Below are 17,578 nucleotides of genomic sequence, written 5' to 3'. Positions count from 1 at the left end.
CAGCATCTTAGAACAATTAAGCAATCCACATATCTGAGTAACTGTAATTTATTTCACATATAAATGTCAATGATGTTTTTGTTATATGACAATACAAAACTGGGACTGTATTAATATACAATATTCCTCATCCCTGTTAGAAACAATAAGTTAAATAAATGACCTTGGGGAGATGGAAAGGAAAAATAGAGCTGAAAAAACATGTTGACATGGCTAAGCGAAAAATACAGTGTTCTCTCAAGACTGAGAAATGCATTTAATTCTCCCTTTAAAGAACAGCATTGTCCTGCAAAGTACCCACAGTGTCACCTAACATACACTTTCTTTTTTCTTAGTTTCTCCTCACCAGCCAGCTGATTATAACTGTCCCATTTACCACATGGTAAAGAATTCATCACACACACACCCACATGCACACAGGTCATGTAATGGTAGTGTTCATTTGGCAGATATAGAATTTAAAGGTCTACGTGATCCAAATTCCAGGCAGGAGTGCAACAGCCTGTATGTTAGTAAGCATGCGGTGGAAGGCAGGCAGTGAGATAGTCAGATGGTTTAGGCGGGTGTGCTAGTGCAATTGGCCCATGGACATATGAAAGCTGTGGGTGTAGCAATGCCACCAACCCAGAAGATATGTGTGTGTGCTTTTCAAGATCCAGGATGGAGTGACAGTCTACACTAGTTTTGGCACAATAGACGTAATCTAAACTCACATCAAGGACCTATTCTTGGATGTATGGAACAGCAGCAAGTGAATGAGCATGTCTAAGGTACTTGGCATTGGCAGTGTGAGTGTGTGTTTGTGTGAGTGTATTTGTGCGTATGCGTGCTTCCTGCTTGTGTGTGACGTGTGTTTGGTCACGTCCGTCTCGAGGATCTGTTCGAGCTCCTCAGGCGTCACTCTCTCCAGTGCCAGGGCTCTGTCCGGCCTCCGCGTCCTCCTCGTCCTCCATGATGGGCACGATCAGATTGTCCTTTGACATGAGGTTGTACTTCATCACGAAGCGTGTGAACCTGTGGCACAGGAACGTCTCATTCTGCACAGAGAGACAAAAAAAAAAAAAAAAAACACCATCACTTTCAAACCAGTGAATCAATTTCACAAAATTATATTTAAAAAAAATATTTTTCTAAAGACAGTATTTGGTTATTAGGTCATGATACAATCACGGTTTTGCTTTACACTCATTAAAACAGAGATGATGGTGACAAGGTTTACAGATCACAAAAAACGTCTGGTTGTGCTAGTAAACATATTTTGACAAAAAATCCCTTGGGCCTATGACGTCAGACTTAATAACTGAATAGCATGAAATGACATCAAAGTATAGACCCAATGCAAAACAGCTTGTATCTCTCAATGAGCATACCTCATATTTATCAAATATCTGGCGGTGGTGGAAGTAGGCATGAGAGAATATCCTGTAGATTCGCCGACAGACTGAACCCAACTTTGCTACAGAAGATTCCTTAATACTCACTCTGCAAATAGAGATTATAGATGCCTATTCATGACACAGTTGACTATCATTTTAAACATAGTACCAAGCAAAAATTCTTGAAATTAAGAAAAGGAAAATAGTAAAAGGAACAACAAAACACTGAAGTGACAGCCAGTTAGTATACCTACAGCCGTAGAACCTTAATCTATTCATCTCATTCCTTGCTGCACACACACAAACAAACAGTATTATGCTCTTACCTGCTAGGGAAATATTTGTTACTGTTCAGCAGGCAGGCAGCCCCATCCAGGGTGTGTCTAGTGTAGTCAATAGCAGGACACTGAAGATACAGAGAGAAACCACTCAAAATGACAGTCAAGTTTGTGAAAGTGTAACCAACATCATTGTTTACAGCATACTGACTGAACATAATACCGTATTTATCTTAAGCAGATATCTCTTCTAGACATGGGTGGGAGATCTTTGGAGCATGCTCTCTGGAGCATTTTTTAACATATTGCTTGAAATTCTCTTCACACACCCATTGCAACCAATTAAATTAAAGTTTTGACACAAAATGAAAAGTTTTAGTGGCCTCTAGAATGAACAATCCAGGAAAAACACTATCAAATCATACTGAACGGACTGTTAACAATGATTGGATTCTGATGCATCTATCAAACTGCGATCTGCTCCTCCCTCCCGCTCCTGAACAAGCATTGCACGTTCCTGTACCCTGGAGGCGTGGCTTTGGGGGGAAGTCTGGGTTGGGACTTTTGACCTGTGTATTTTCTAAATGCAGCTTTGCTTGAATCGTTTTCTAGGATCTTCTACCCTACCTTTAAGTGAAATGTACATTCTGTGCTTTCTGGGAAATAAACCCATAACCTTAATGTTATTAGAGCCATACTCGGTCAGCTCTACAACTGAACTTGCAACCCTGAGAGAAGTTTCTAGAACTCATTCAGGGAATGGCCCCTCTCACCTCTTTGGGCGTCTTGTGAGCGGCACAGAGGAATATCCATTGCTCTGTGGCAGTCATCTGAGTACATGTGTCTGGATGGCACTCTCCCTGTGAGCAAAGAAGACATACACTTACCAACAAATACACGACAGACACAAGCATAACAGTGACTGGGCCAAGACAACTTTGAATGGTACCTGAAGTTTGACAGCAAGTCCATTGAGTTCAAGGCAAAACTGCCTAAAAGAGAAGAAAAAACAAAAGGGGTGTTTTTTCTCTGATTTATGTACACTGGAGGTCTATACACCCTCTCCCAATGGGTGGGTCTGTATACTGAAAAAACAGTAACACTAAAAAAAAGAGTAACTTCTAATCTTCACTATACCTGACCAGTGCACATATAAACGTTTTAATTCACAATAGACAACAACGGTGTGTTTGAAAGGTCACTCACCTCAGATGCTCATACTTCCACACGCCCTCATCCTGTCCTTCTGGAGGCTCCAGAATGTGTTCTATGTTTGAGCAGTCTGAGCGAATATTTTGTTGAATGTACTGGAAACAAACGTCAACAGCACGTCATTGGACATCTAGATGTTTAATGAAGCAGGCATGCGAAACATCGCACCGACTTACATGATTTCAAGTCTGCAAAGCAAAGTTAAACAGGAAACCTCACCTGTTGCACAGCCAGTGTGCTGTCCATTTCCTCAAAAGATTCATCGGGCCAGTTGTAAAAATTCTGCATAGAATTAAACAATTACAAAGCAGCTCGTTGAACATTACTTGATCACCCTAAACAGTAATCTATTACAATTGGTTATGCAGTAGTGCCACTGTCTTCCTCATGGTTACAGAGATTGTCGGTGGTCTACTTAAGTCACTTTACCTATTAACACAAAGCTTAACAGAACAATGCCATTTTCACCGCCGATAATAGCACCAAGTAGTCTTTGGTTACTGGCAACATGTTCACACATCCAACAATGCTGTGAACCTGTGAACTAGGCTAACGTTAACTTAGGCTACTGCTTACCAGACTGACTTGCTCAGTTAAATTGCATACAGAATAGCTAGCGTGTTGCTAACATGGTTGAAGTAGCACTGATTAGTGATCTTGTTGACAGCAATCGTTGTTTTAAAACCAAACTGTTAAAGGCAAAAGTTATCGGAACATCAGATAACAATTGTGTGGCTTTATTACTGGGGCTCGCTAGTATACTATGCTTGTTTAGTTTACCAGCTAACAGTTAGCTGTTTACAGGCTAGGGCAGGCCACATTCACCAGTCAACAGACTTGACATCATCACAAGCGGCTATGAAAATCTTGAAAAACACTTTCTTGTTCATGAGTACATGTTGACCATTACAAATATCGGTCTTTTAAGTTCTCTGCAGGTCATATATTGTACCTTCGCCTTGGTCCCTGGACGATTTCTCCTCAGAACAACTGTACCCTCGGCCATGACCATTTCGCCAAACTGTCCCGGATATGACACATTCCAAGGGTTATGCTGCATGCGACCACAAGAGGTGCCATTTGCATTTACCCGATTACTTAAAGTGCGTTCTACCCGGTTCTACCCTAATGGTTCTACCATTTCGAGTAACCTTTGTTGGCCTACCTGTCTCATGAAAAGTAATAACAAAAAAAGATTTCATCCAGGGCTAGTGAACATGATACCATGAGACCTCTGCACATTTTCAAGATATTACCATTATAGACTATCAGTCCAGTAGAGAGACAAAGTGTCCCATTGTATTTATTTCAATGAGTTCATCTTCGTGTTTCTCCTTTTGACGTGACAGCAACTGGGGCTCATAACAGGAACCCCTGGGGGGAGGGGAGCCCATCGCCATCAGGCCGTTTGGAAGTGGTGTCCTTGCAGCTGTCCTTGGGGCCCATTCCAGCTCCAAGCCTGGTTTGCCTATCCTGTTGCGATGTTCTGCCCTCCTCAGGTGACCAAACATGTTGCAAGTCAATCATTCTTAAACGTGACTCCTTCTATCTTCCTAGTTATAGTTTGAGAAAGGTTTATAACGAATCAGTATGACATTATTTTTACTTGGACACTATCAAAGCCAACCTGTTCATCTAAAAAACAGAGAGAATTTTAATTGTGAGGAAATACAGAGGACATAAACAAGTCTAATGTTTATTTATTGTGACCGGTTGACTGCACCCAGACATACATTCATACCATAGACTGTAAAAAATAGATTCATACACATTTCTATGCGCTGACTTTTATTATGAAGTTTGACAGATTCTTTCCTCTGTCACAAACCACATGACATTTTCGTCCAATCGCGATTTGAGAAGTTTCTGGAACTCCGGACCCCTAACCCAGTATACGAATGTGTACATCATCAAATGTTAAATAATAGGTTGCTTTTTCTCCATTACACATGACTTTGTCGCAAATATTACTGTATTTTTGAACGAGTCTTCACTGAAAATATTTTAAGACTTGATAAGTACAACTAAAACATATTGTCTAAAGGACGTTTAAGTTATTCAGGTTTAGGGGCCAACCGGTACAGACCGGATGCAGAAACACGTGTGAGTCAGGTTCGTCAGGTTACGCACTCAATCGGGCTGAGACTGTGCAGATCTCATTGCCATTTAATTTCACACTTGCCTGTAGAAGTGTCTTAGAGATCACGGATTCTGTCTTCATCTTATTGTCACCATAAATTAATAGTAAGTATATCGCCGTCTGCTCAGCTGACAGATCGATGCATTATGTTGGCAAAGAGAGGGACATATTTTTATACTACTAACGTTACAACACGTGCGCTGTCCTTGTAAGATTTGAATGAAGATGGCAAGGACGAACTTGAATGAATGATGCAAGCTATTTGGCATGTTTTCTCTCTTTTGATTGTGACATTGAATACAGTTAATATTTTATGACATCGTGGTATCGTCCAGGTGGGTTTGGTCGTCAGGCCAATCTCTTGTAAATGTACAGAATGTAAGTTATGATGTAACTTAGCTCGCTAGCTAGCTAACTAATCTGGCTAACCATTGGCATTGCAACATCATCCATGTGGCTATGCTAACGTTTATTTAAATCACATTAACGTGAGGGGCAGGTCACGATTTCCTTATTATACATTAACCAGAAACGATCGGTCAAATTGTTCACTGGTCAACGTCACTCTGCAGGCTACGGATTTGTGTGGTTAATGCCGATTTGGTAAAACAGCAGTGTTCCCTAAAATTACATTTTTCTCGCAGGAATGCTGCGTTTACCTACTTTGATGAGACAAGCCAGACCCGTGTGCAGGGCCTTAGCTCCCCACCTGACTCGTGCCTACGCTAAAGATGTAAAATTCGGAGCCGATGCACGCGCCCTCATGCTTCAGGGGGTTGACCTCCTCGCAGACGCTGTTGCAGTTACCATGGGACCCAAGGTAACTTACAAGGCTAAGGTCCAAAGTGTGTGTAATGGCAGTGACATTCTCACAATATGTTGTTATCTTATGAAATTCAATGTGCTTTAATTTTGTCCATTACCTATAGGGCCGCACTGTCATCATTGAACAGAGTTGGGGAAGTCCCAAGGTAGGACATTTATTCTGTTTCTCTGAATATTGCTTTTATCTGAATGTATGTTACATTCATAGAGTATGTGTGTTTTGTTAAACTGACATACATTGTATGACCTCTGCCTCAAGGTCACCAAGGATGGTGTGACAGTGGCTAAGAGCATTGACCTGAAGGACAGATATAAGAACATTGGTGCCAAGCTGGTTCAAGACGTGGCTAATAACACAAATGAAGAGGCTGGAGATGGCACGACAACCGCCACTGTTCTGGCTCGCGCCATTGCCAAAGAGGGCTTCGACACAATCAGCAAGGGAGCCAATCCTGTGGAAATCCGCCGTGGGGTGATGCATGCAGTGGAGACTGTTATCTCTGAATTGAAGAAGCTCTCCAAACCAGTCACCACACCAGAGGAAATCGCTCAGGTATATGACAGTGGATCCAATCAGTGGTCTCATTTTCCAACTTTTGTATGCACATACTCGTGTGTGTGTGTGTTTGTTTCACTCGTATTTGTTCATAAGAGGTAACTTGGTATCAATAGAACGTTAAGACTGTTGAGGTTTCATGTATAATGTTTTGTTCAAGGTTGCAACCATCTCAGCCAATGGAGACAGCGAGGTGGGAACCATAATCTCCAACGCCATGAAGAAGGTGGGTCGTAAAGGGGTCATCACGGTGAAGGATGGCAAGACGCTTCACGATGAACTGGAGATCATCGAGGGGCTGAAGTTTGACCGCGGCTACATCTCCCCATACTTCATCAACACTGCCAAAGGTCAGGCATTGATGCTTCTCTGACCTCTAACCTTTGTGCTTTCTCAGATAGTTCAGGTTTGTGCGTATGTATGTGTTCATGGTGGTGGTAGAAAAGGTCAAAGAATTACAGTGTCTGACCAGAGAGTTTTTCATTTGATATGCAGCTTCAAGAGGCAGCATTTCTACTTTTCTCAATAGTAATGATGTGTAATAATACATAGTGTGATTAGATATAATAATCAATTAATGATTAAATATAATAATCAAATAATTGAATTGGTAAGTCTTTGCAAATCATTATAATGTAATCAGTGTGTTAGACTGTCTCTGGGTAGAAAGCCCCATTGCTTACAGTGTCTGTTCATACCAGACCACAACAGCAACACATATAGCACTTTTTTAGACACTCCAGGTGCTTCACAGTGAAGAAATAACCTCACTAGCCATGTCTAATGTGTAGCACCCACCTGGATGATGCATGGCAGCTATTAGGCACCAGAACCAGACAACAATGTTCTCTGTGAACCCACACTTAATTGGATTTGTGGCCGTACAGGTCAGAAGTGCGAGTTCCAGGATGCCTACCTGCTGCTCAGCGAGAAGAAGATCTCCAGCGTCCAGAACATTGTGCCTGCTCTGGAGATTGCCAACCAGCACCGCAAGCCTCTGGTCATCATCGCCGAGGATGTGGACGGAGAGGCCCTCAGCACACTGGTCCTTAACCGGTATGGCAAGTCGTTTCCTTTTTGTGAGTGTAAGAGGGATTGAAAGCAATGTGCAGTGTGTATATCTGCCAAAGAGAGGGACTGTGTGTCGGTGGGTGTGTGTGACTTAAAGTTTGTTTGTCTTTACTCCTTGATTTTTGATTTCTGGAAATTGTTTATGGATTCCATAAGAGCTTACTGATAATCTAGTTGTATTCTATTACTTGCAGGCTCAAGGTTGGCCTTCAGGTTGTGGCAGTGAAGGCCCCTGGATTTGGCGACAACAGGAAGAACATTCTCAGGGACATGGCCGTCGCCTCTGGAGGCACTGTGAGTGTTCAGGACCATGCTGTGGCGGTGTTCCAATTTGCATACTTCTGTACTTACAAGGCCTAATATGAGTGCACAAGTGAATGCACTTTTTTAGGTATTGTAAGTACAGAAGTATGCTAATTGAAACACAGCTAGTGACTTGTGATCTATACTTAGAGAGGATGTTTCTGAAGTCACATACTGTGATACTGGCTAGGGAAAAATAATTGGGACCTGGTGTGGTTCTGTTTTTGTGTTACAGCTTTGTTTTACTGTGTAACATAAATTGTGTGTCTGTAATGTATTTTGAATCCACTTTACAAATAAGTTCACAACTCTTCCAGGGGAGCTACACCAGGCGCGTAACTGAAGCGTTCCGTTCACGACGCGTATGCTGCAGCAGTTAATAATCACTATAATCAATGGAATGGCTACACCAGACGCAACAGTGGCGCGTACATAAAAAAAAAAAAATAGACCAGTCTTCTGAAATGGATTTTACGCGTCGCGAATGGAACGCTTCAGTTGCACACCTGGTGTAGCTCCCCTGTTAGGCTGGTTGACAAGGCGACTCAATAACACAGTATGTCTTTTTTTTTTCTTTCTCTGCAGGTGTTTGGGGATGAGACTGTTGGCTTGGCTTTGGAGGACGTTCAGCCACATGACTTTGGGAAGGTGGGTGAGGTGCAGGTCACTAAGGACGACACGTTGATCCTGAGGGGCCGTGGTGACCCCGCCGCCATCGAGAAGCGCATCAACGAGATTGCCGAGCACCTGGACAACAGCACAAGCGATTACGAGAAGGAGAAGCTCAACGAACGGCTGGCCAAGCTCTCTGACGGCGTGGCTGTGCTGAAGGTGCGAGAGAGTGTGGGGGAGCGTCTTCAAGGGTTGAGGGGATCAGTCAGGGGTCTGTGTCAAGGATAGCAGGGAGCAGCTCCCTACAAGAGAACAAATTCTCTATTATTTCTAGAATTCCTCTAGGGAAGTAATTTTAGGTAGCCATGAAAAATGGTAATTTCAATTGTTACATGTCAAAATGCCAAGGCCTGGACTCCCATAGGGGGGCCCATAGTAGTGGCAGGCCCAGTAGGGGCTACAGAAAGAGAGAGGGGGGTGCAAGGAAAAGAGAACGTGAACCAGAAACCGAATACTGATTCCTTTGCCTTTACATAAAAATGTGTACAGTGGTGAAGCTCCTACTTGTTTTTTTAAATTAAACACATTTTGTGTGGTATTAATTAGTTGTTAATTAATGTGCGCCATTCATTCATTGCTTTTGCCACTGTATTTCCTTCACACTTAAATGATTTGTCCACTCTTAAAGATGTTCAACCTCATGTCATTGCCAGGTTGGCGGTACTAGTGATGTGGAGGTCAATGAGAAGAAGGACCGCGTGACCGACGCCCTGAATGCCACCCGGGCGGCCGTGGAAGAGGGCATCGTGCCCGGAGGAGGTTGTGCCCTGCTTCGCTGCATCCCTGCTTTGGATGCCATCAAGCCAACCAATGCTGACCAGAAAATCGGTATGTAAAAAAGGCCAAAACAATATGCTTTAAAAAAAAGAAATCGGCATAGTCCAGTCTCATGAATAGTTACCCCTTACCCTTGCTAAACATGCTCATTTGTGTGGTTGTTCTTGGAAGTTTTAATCATTTTCCTGATCCTTTGTACTGAACTTCACCGACAATTGGTGCCTCAAGACCTTTACAAAGGACTCTGTTGTTACTCGTGTCTGGAGTATTTCTGTGAAGGTGGCCGTGTACTACTGTTTTAGTCCTAACTGTCTTGCATGTGTCTTTCAGGCATTGACATCATCCGACGTGCCCTGCGTGTGCCAGCCATGACGATAGCGAAGAACGCGGGGGTGGAGGGCTCCCTGGTGGTGGAGAAGATCCTGCAGCTGGACGGCCTGATGGGATACGACGCCATGCAGGGCGAGTACGTCAACATGGTGGAGAAGGGCATCATCGACCCCACCAAGGTACCTACCCACCAGTGCCCCAGTACACATTAACATTTTTGACAATCACTTTTGTCTAAAGTGACTTTCAACTCATGTAATGTACCGAAAAAGTCATTTTGCATTGCAGAAACATAATTCAGGAACATACAAAGATTTACATGCATTGATTCTGTAGTTGCCTATCTTCTGGGACTCAAACCCACAATCTTGATCCTGTGGGAGTTGGCCCTCTGGGTTTTGTGCTTGGGCAGAATTGTAACAGTAGCGATGTACAGATACTGCCGTATATGCGATATTAGTAGTTGCTGTACTTGGTCTTCAGCTGCTTGATTGGCTAACCCCTCCTCCTTATCTGTTTCACCCCCCAGGTTGTGAGAACAGCGCTGCTTGACGCTGCTGGTGTGGCCTCCCTCCTGTCCACGGCCGAGGCGGTCGTCACGGAGATTCCCAAGGAGGAGAAAGAGGGTGGCATGCCAGGCGGTATGGGTGGAATGGGCGGGATGGGAGGTATGGGTGGTATGGGTGGAGGTATGTTCTAAAACCCCGCCCAGATGCCCCGGATACCCCCACACCATGAGGGACCTGGTGCTGGAGCCAGACAAAAGCGCTCTCTATCGCCCCCCCTTGGACAGGGTTTGGGATTACATCAGTAAAACAGAAACTGCACATCAAGACTTTATACAACCACCACAACAGGCATGTTACATCTAACCCCATTTGCATCAAGCAGCCTTTGAAGGACACTTTCAATGGGGACAGTTGAACTGTGCTCCCCCCCCCCCCTACGCTACTCACAGTTAGGCGCTACCATAATATTCTTCATTTGATGTCTGGTTGAAAAGCTCATGCCTGAACCGATGAAGACAATGAATCATGAGAACTTGTTACTGTTTCCTTTGGGGTTATGTTGATGTGTGCAGAAAATCCTGTTCCTGGTTTTACATGAGACGCCTGATTGATTTAGTTTTTTTTGTTTTGTTTTTTGTTTTGTTTTGTTTTATTTGTAATTGTCTGATGCTGGGATGGTTTTGATCTTTGCCTGTGTAATTGCATCTGACAGAAAAGAGGGCTTTGCTCCCTGTCCAATTCACGTTGTGAAGTTTGTCTGTGATGTTTGCTCTGAATGTTGTCATGTTTCCCTTCGATTTTTCCTCATTGCCTACTAAGTCCACAGAAATGGTTAATGTCCACAGGATATGTTTATGTATTATTTCTCAGATGCACTTAATAACAAGACACCAAGATAGGCCAGCTTTGGTTCTGTTATATCGGAATGACTGAGGATGTTGGGACCTTTGTTTTGAATTGGAGAGGCCTTGTTTGGAGAGTTGGAGGTGGCCAGAAGATGGCGCTGTAATAGATATCCAGTTCACAACTACTGTATATGTAAACAAAAGATATACAGAACAATGTTGATAATGGTATCTTTTCAATTCTTTATGAACAATATTTTCAATTTCACCCCAAAATACTTTGATACCCATGTCAGTCTTTCTGGTACCCTTTTTGTGCCTGCTATCAACTGTCAACTGAAGTAAGTTGAAATGAAGGGACCTGAATTGTGCTCAATCTTAAAATAAATAAATATTACATCCACTCAAGGCAGGTTAGATGGTGTGGGTGTGCTGAGCCCTGTGTGAATGATGCTAGTGTATGTTTTTTTACAAGTTCCCTTATGTGCTTTTGATCTCTTACTGTGCTTCTGCAAATATCTCGGTGATCACTTGATGGCAAATCAAAAAAACTCAGCAAAGATGTATTAATACTGAATGTTTTGTTTGTTTTTGTTTTTGTACAATATAGTAAAATGAAAATACTTTATAATAAAATCAAACGTCTAAACAATTTATGTTTGGCCTTGGATTGTCCCTGTTCTTCTCCACTCATTTCTTTAAGGAAGTAGAGTTCATTAAGCCCAACTCCCTCCTCAAAGGAGTCCGATAGTTGTCATCCTATACTTCACAATTGTCCCTTTGCAACACTAAAGATCATGTGTAGTTTAGCGCATAGTTGTAGAACATCCAGTTCAATCAAGTGATTCCATAACACTCTCTGTGGTGAATGTGGTTTCTTGAAGTTGATTGCAAGGATGCAGGTATGGATAACAGAATAAGGCCCAGGTCTCAGCCCCCTATACCTGTTCTCTAATCCTTTTTTTCCCCCCTTTATCATACAGCACAAGCCCGTTTTCTGTCAACCTCCCGCCGGCCATCGTCACTCCTGGGTGTTTAGTGTTGCCAGCGAGCATTCAAAGCGGTAAACATGAATTCTTTGTTTTTTTTATATATCGTGGATCACAATATAGACGGCTCGCACTGCAGTGGCTGGCAGAGGGACCAGGTGGCAGGGGGTGGTAAAGTTGCGGGGCTAGGCCGTTTGCTGTGATGAATCAGGGTTTTTGCCTCTATGCACTGGATCAGGACCTTGGCAGCTTCTCAAAAACCACCAAATCCCCGGGTCATTAAAATAACAAAACGGCCGAGGCGGCCACCTCTGGACAGAGCTTTATAAATCAGGCCCGGTTTGTGCCTGGCACCAGAGCCTAGCTAGATACACACCGAGAAACAGGCACGCAGGAGCTGAGTCACCATGAGTAAGGTAAGTAGGCAGCACACCGCAGGAAAGACCTTCATCAGTCAGGGCGAGGGGGAGGATGAGGGGGGTGAAGGGGAGGACAGCACAGGACGTGTGGGAGGACCGGGCAGGACGAGAGAGAGGACAGCACAGGACCAGAGAGAGGACAGCACAGGACGATGGAGAGCCCCTGTTCAGGTGGCTCAGGTGCAGGACTTGTGCAGAGGATTATGAGCTTTGTGGAGCCACCATTGTAATGTGGGCACAGTCTTCAGTCTGATACGAGCACACCTACTCCAGTCAGGCCACCCACACTGGGTTCTCATGGACTCATGCTACACCTATGATATGACCACAACCAGCGGAAAGTAACGGACAGTCTGCATGCACCCCCCTTTTGGACCTTCCCTCCATAGTGTCTAAATTACTATATGGTTATGGTTATGGTTATGGTTATGGTTATTTAGCAGACGCCTTTGTCCAAAGCTGGTGACTATGAACACAAAGACAGAGCAGGTCTCTTTCCAGCTAAGGTAGTGATAAAAATAAGTGATAATAATAAAAAATAAAATAAAATAAACATCTGTAATACAAGTCAGAGAGCTGGTCTGGTTAAATAGGGCAGGTATAGATATAGTATAGTTGTAGTATCTGAAGATGTTTCTGAGAGAACCTAAATGCACATTAACAGAACATCACAACAACTAGAACTCATTGTCCATGCTAGGGGTTTACTGAACCACTGTCAACACTGAGCCTCACATTTGCAGCCAGTCTCTTATCACTGACTCATCCCAAACATGTTTCCCTGTCTGCTTCCAGATCACTTTTTACGAGGACAAGAACTTCCAGGGCCGCTCATATGAGTGTGACACAGACTGCCCCGAAATGCACCCCCACTTCAGCCGCTGCAACTCCATCCGCGTGGAGAGTGGCTGCTGGGTGCTATACGAGCGCCCCAACTACAGCGGCTACCAGTACGTGCTGACCCGCGGAGAGTACCCCGAATACCAGCGCTGGATGGGCTACAACGACTCCATCCGCTCCTGCCGCACTTTCTCCTATGTGAGTACCTGGTGTGTGTGTGTGTGAGAGAGTGTGAGCGTGAGTGTGTGTATGCGTGTGTATGTGTGTGCATGTGTGTGTGTTTACGTGTGTGTGTTTACGTGTGTGTGTGTGTGTGTGTGTGTGTGTGTGCGCGCATGAGTATGTATGTGTCTGTCTGTGACATGTCTGCAGAATGAGAGGGAGAGAGACAGAGAGACAGAGAGAGAGGTAACATGATTTTGAGGACATTTTGGTGTCAACACCAATGTTTACAATCATTTGTTATAATCAGTGAGCATCTTAACCCTTCTGACTGAAGAAGTCATTAGTTCAAGATTCAACTCAAGATTCCATACAATAAGCACACCAATTGTCCTTGCTGTTACAAATCTGTTACTGTTACAAAGACTTCAATGTCTTTAATTGATACTCAAAAATGTCAAAACATATGTTGTTTGATTGATCACACCATGGACTTCTTAACCTCCCACTTTACCTCTTTTTTTTATCTTTTACGTTTCATCTCTCTCTTTCCTTCTCTTCTCCTACTTCTTTCCCACCTCTATCTCTCCTACTGACACAGACTAGCGGCGGCCCCTACCGCATGCGCATCTACGAGCGCCCTGACTTCCAGGGCCAGATGATGGAGTTCAACGACGACTGTGAGTCGGTGCAGGACCGCTTCCGCAGCCGCGACATCTACTCCTGCAACGTCATGGACGGCTACTGGACCATGTACGAGCACCCCAACTACAGGGGGCGCCAGTACTTTATGCAGCCCGGCGAGTACCGCAGATTCAGCGACTGGGGCGCCACTTGTGCCACCACCGGCTCCTTCAGGAGGGTCACTGATTTTTAAATGAGAAAAGAGCAAACGAGAGCGAGAGAGAGAAAGAGGATGGACAGTCATGAATAAAACATATGTTCAGATTGAGACGTGTCGAGAGTTTGTGTCTATTCTGGTCTCACAGTCTAAATTCCGGTTAGGTTTGAAATCATTTGTTGAATGTGTTATGTGTTGTTATGTATCCAGTTGTGTCTATGTGTCTAATTATGTGTCTATAGCTCAACACATGACAATCTTTTTATACCATAGTTTATATATAGCAATGCATATGCCATTGTATATTTAAAGTAAAGCACATACCACATATGTCTTTTATGACAATTCAAAATAGACTCACAATGACACTATCACTTCAACACTTGAAATAGTAGTGTCTTTAGAAGTTTAGATTAGAAGGAATAAACTCGTATTAACTATTAATGTGTTATCAACCTTCTAAACTCCAAATATGACTTGTGAAGTACTCACCCACTCCACACTCACCTGTCTGCTGTTCTTCAAAAACCGAACTTAGCGATCACTGTCCACAGCGGTCAGACAAGCTCACACCTACACCTATTGTCACTCTCACTCACTCAATATCTTTCACTCTCTCTCTTTCTCTCTCTCTCTCTTTCTCTCTTACACACACACACACAAAGAAACACACACACACACACACACACACACACACACACTCAGGGTCAGGGGGGCAGAGGTCATCCGGGGGTGAAAACATGCCTCGTTGGCAAAGCTCCCATTTCCAAAAGGGGTCAGGGACAAAGCACTGTATGACTGATGCGGGAAACAAGGCCTGTTGTTTTGAAAGGAAAACCCTCAGAGGACATTATACCTGAGTGCTTTCATCCACGGCTTTAAACATGCCTTTAACAACAGGAAACGTCTGGGTCTAAATGCTCCAGTCACCAAAGAAACACATTCACAATCCGTAACAATCTGCAATCTGCATTGTTTCCGGATGTCCTTTCAGGAATAGTGGAGTTCACTGGAAGCCTCCTCTGAAAGACAACTGGCCAAGACATGGGCCAGGCCTGGCCCTGGATGAGGCTGGTCGGAACCAGATTAGGACAGGTGTGTCACATGGTCATAATGGCTGACTGACACAAGGACTCTATGGTCTTTGACATGATTTGTCATACTACCATTTTGTCGTGTGTCTATGTGTGTGTGTGTGTGTGTGTGTGTGTGTGTGTGTGTGTATGTGTGTGCTGAAAGAAGAACCTGTAGGAATTGTGCTGACTCTGACCCTGGCTCATTAGAATGACAAATACCCTTGCGGTACCTTTTTCCGGACCTGAGGCATATATAAGGAAAAGGAAAAGTCACAGTTAACACAAGCTTGCACTACTAGCATCTGTCAACCCAACAACCGCAACCATGATGGGCAAGGTACAGCACTATGAGTACTGCACACACACTAATGAAATGACCTTCCTCTAAAACTTCTATCTGTTTTTCAGTGTTTGGAAGGCCTCATAATTCTGACTTTCAATGGCAATAACAGGACACTAATGTTTGTGAAATTCTCAGTTTCAACCATTAAGTATACTAATATTTGCTCTCAATTTCCAATATTCATGTTGCATTCTCTTTGCCCATCACTTAGTATACTAATATTTGCTGCTTTTTTGGCAACATAGAGTACATATACTAATGTCGGCTGCTCTTTGGTTGCATGTTTATGTGATTGTCAATCTCTACCTCCAAGTATACTAACATTTGCTCCTCTGGCATCAGATCATCTTCTATGAGGACCGCAACTTCGGTGGTCGTTCCCATGAGTGCATGGGCGACTGCTCCGACCTGCACTCCTACTTCAACCGCTGCCACTCCATCCGTGTGGAGAGCGGCTGCTTCATGATCTACGAGCGCCCCAACTACATGGGCCACCAGTACTTCCTGCGCCGCGGAGAGTACTCCGACTACCAGCGCATGATGGGCATGACCGACTGTGTCAGATCCTGCCGCATGATCCCCATGGTATGACCTCAGATATCTCTGCTCTTATTCGGTTACACTTTACTTGGATGGTGTCCTATAGACTATCTACAGAGACTCAGACTATAAATAAATCATCTGTTCACAAACAGTTAAGGTTAAGATTAGGGTTTGGATTTGGTTGAGGAGAGGTAATTGGTTAGCCACAATTCTAAAAACTGAACCTCAATTTCAACAAACCATCTGTAAAGTCTATAGGCAAAGTCTATCCAGGTGAAGTGTTACCTTCTGTTCTCCCGAATGGGCGTCATGTTGCGCCTTCCATTTTAGTGAGGTTTGAGGTTTTAGTGAACTGGCTCCCAAACTAATTGTTCCCTGCAGCTATCTTAATGTGATGTGGCTCAGTTAAGATAACGAGTCACATGTTCACAGGTCTGATAGCATTATCATAATGTTATTCTTTAGTAATTCCATTTTTTTTAAGAATTGTGAGGTGCTTTTTGACACTCAATTATCACTAAAGTTATGACTCTACCCCCTAAACCTGTCTACGTCCAACAGTGACTTTCAGAAATGCCTCTAAATGGTAAAAAAGTGTAAGTGAAACTCATGACGGCGTTTGCATTCCCTCCCACAGTACCGTGGCAACTACAAAATGAGGATGTACAATCGCAACGACATGTCTGGCGAGATGATGGAGCTGATGGATGACTGCCCCAACTTCATGGACCGTTTCCACATGTCCGACTGCCAGTCTTGCAACGTCATGGACGGCCACTGGCTGATGTACGACCAGCCCAACTACAAGGGCAGGATGTACTACCTGAGGCCTGGCGAGTACAGGAGGTTCAGCGACTGGGGTGCCATGAGCGGCAGGATCGGATCCATCCGCCGTATCACGGACTTCTAAAGAGCTTCAGATGTACTGGTGAAATGTCTGCTCTATGCTTTGTTCCACACACTGAATAAAATGGAGTCGGCTCTAACTCTGCTGCCTGATTTGGCGTTTTTTGGGGGGGTATTCCTGGAGGAAAAGGTTGTGGATGAGATGTTTAGGTTTTTTGGGAAGGATCATTTTTAATTTTCAAAAGTTGTGGAAGTTGAAACTTTCTTTGTCACAAATGTTTGGAACAGGGAGTGGAGATTTGTATTCACTGATCGATTTAATTAGGAGTTCCTGAATCACTGGATCACCATAAGAGCTATCCACACATAATATTGCTACAGATACACTGTCATCACAGAGTCTCGTTTGAAACCACAATGTGTTATACAAACAGTTTTCGTTGCTGTGGCTACCTATCCATGAGAAATGACAGCACAGGATTTAATCAAATATAAATTACTTGAGTAATTAGTGGCACTTTATAGCATAGAGGAACATATTGGAGGTTTGTCTTCAAATGAATCACACAGAACTCGTCTGTGTGTGACACCCCTGTGCAATCTGCTGACCCACCTATGCTTCCAT

At 43.7% G+C, this 17,578-nt stretch overlaps 3 protein-coding genes across 3 annotated transcripts; 2 read left to right on the top strand and 1 right to left on the bottom strand.

The window, feature by feature from the left end:
• Positions 1–32: 32 nt before the first annotated feature.
• LOC134070838 (MOB-like protein phocein) lies at positions 33–3,919 on the bottom strand. Its single transcript, XM_062527305.1, has 8 exons — positions 3,819–3,919; positions 3,086–3,148; positions 2,861–2,961; positions 2,604–2,646; positions 2,428–2,514; positions 1,703–1,782; positions 1,371–1,482; positions 33–1,037 (listed from the first exon to the last, which is right to left on the bottom strand). The coding sequence occupies exons 1-8, from the start codon at positions 3,876–3,878 to the stop codon at positions 891–893; spliced, it is 693 nt and encodes a 230-aa protein (XP_062383289.1). The 5' UTR covers positions 3,879–3,919; the 3' UTR covers positions 33–890.
• A 1,037-nt stretch (positions 3,920–4,956) lies between these two features.
• LOC134070835 (60 kDa heat shock protein, mitochondrial) lies at positions 4,957–11,550 on the top strand. The gene is made up of 11 exons (XM_062527300.1): positions 4,957–5,110; positions 5,651–5,826; positions 5,936–5,977; positions 6,091–6,384; positions 6,548–6,737; positions 7,275–7,443; positions 7,653–7,752; positions 8,347–8,592; positions 9,087–9,261; positions 9,541–9,719; positions 10,070–11,550. The coding sequence occupies exons 2-11, from the start codon at positions 5,653–5,655 to the stop codon at positions 10,238–10,240; spliced, it is 1,740 nt and encodes a 579-aa protein (XP_062383284.1). The 5' UTR covers positions 4,957–5,110; positions 5,651–5,652; the 3' UTR covers positions 10,241–11,550.
• A 639-nt stretch (positions 11,551–12,189) lies between these two features.
• On the top strand, positions 12,190–17,093 carry LOC134070845 (beta/gamma crystallin domain-containing protein 1-like). The gene is given in 6 exon segments (XM_062527313.1): positions 12,190–12,299; positions 13,098–13,340; positions 13,906–14,192; positions 15,559–15,577; positions 15,922–16,149; positions 16,745–17,093. Coding segments are annotated over 6 exon segments (1,059 nt in total). The 5' UTR covers positions 12,190–12,290; the 3' UTR covers positions 17,018–17,093.
• The last annotated feature ends 485 nt before the right edge of the window (positions 17,094–17,578 follow it).

This window comes from Sardina pilchardus, chromosome 23 (genome assembly GCF_963854185.1).
Source record: "Sardina pilchardus chromosome 23, fSarPil1.1, whole genome shotgun sequence".
In the NCBI taxonomy this organism is placed as follows: Eukaryota; Metazoa; Chordata; class Actinopteri; order Clupeiformes; family Clupeidae; genus Sardina; species Sardina pilchardus.
This window is presented reverse-complemented; position numbering and strand designations above follow the sequence as displayed.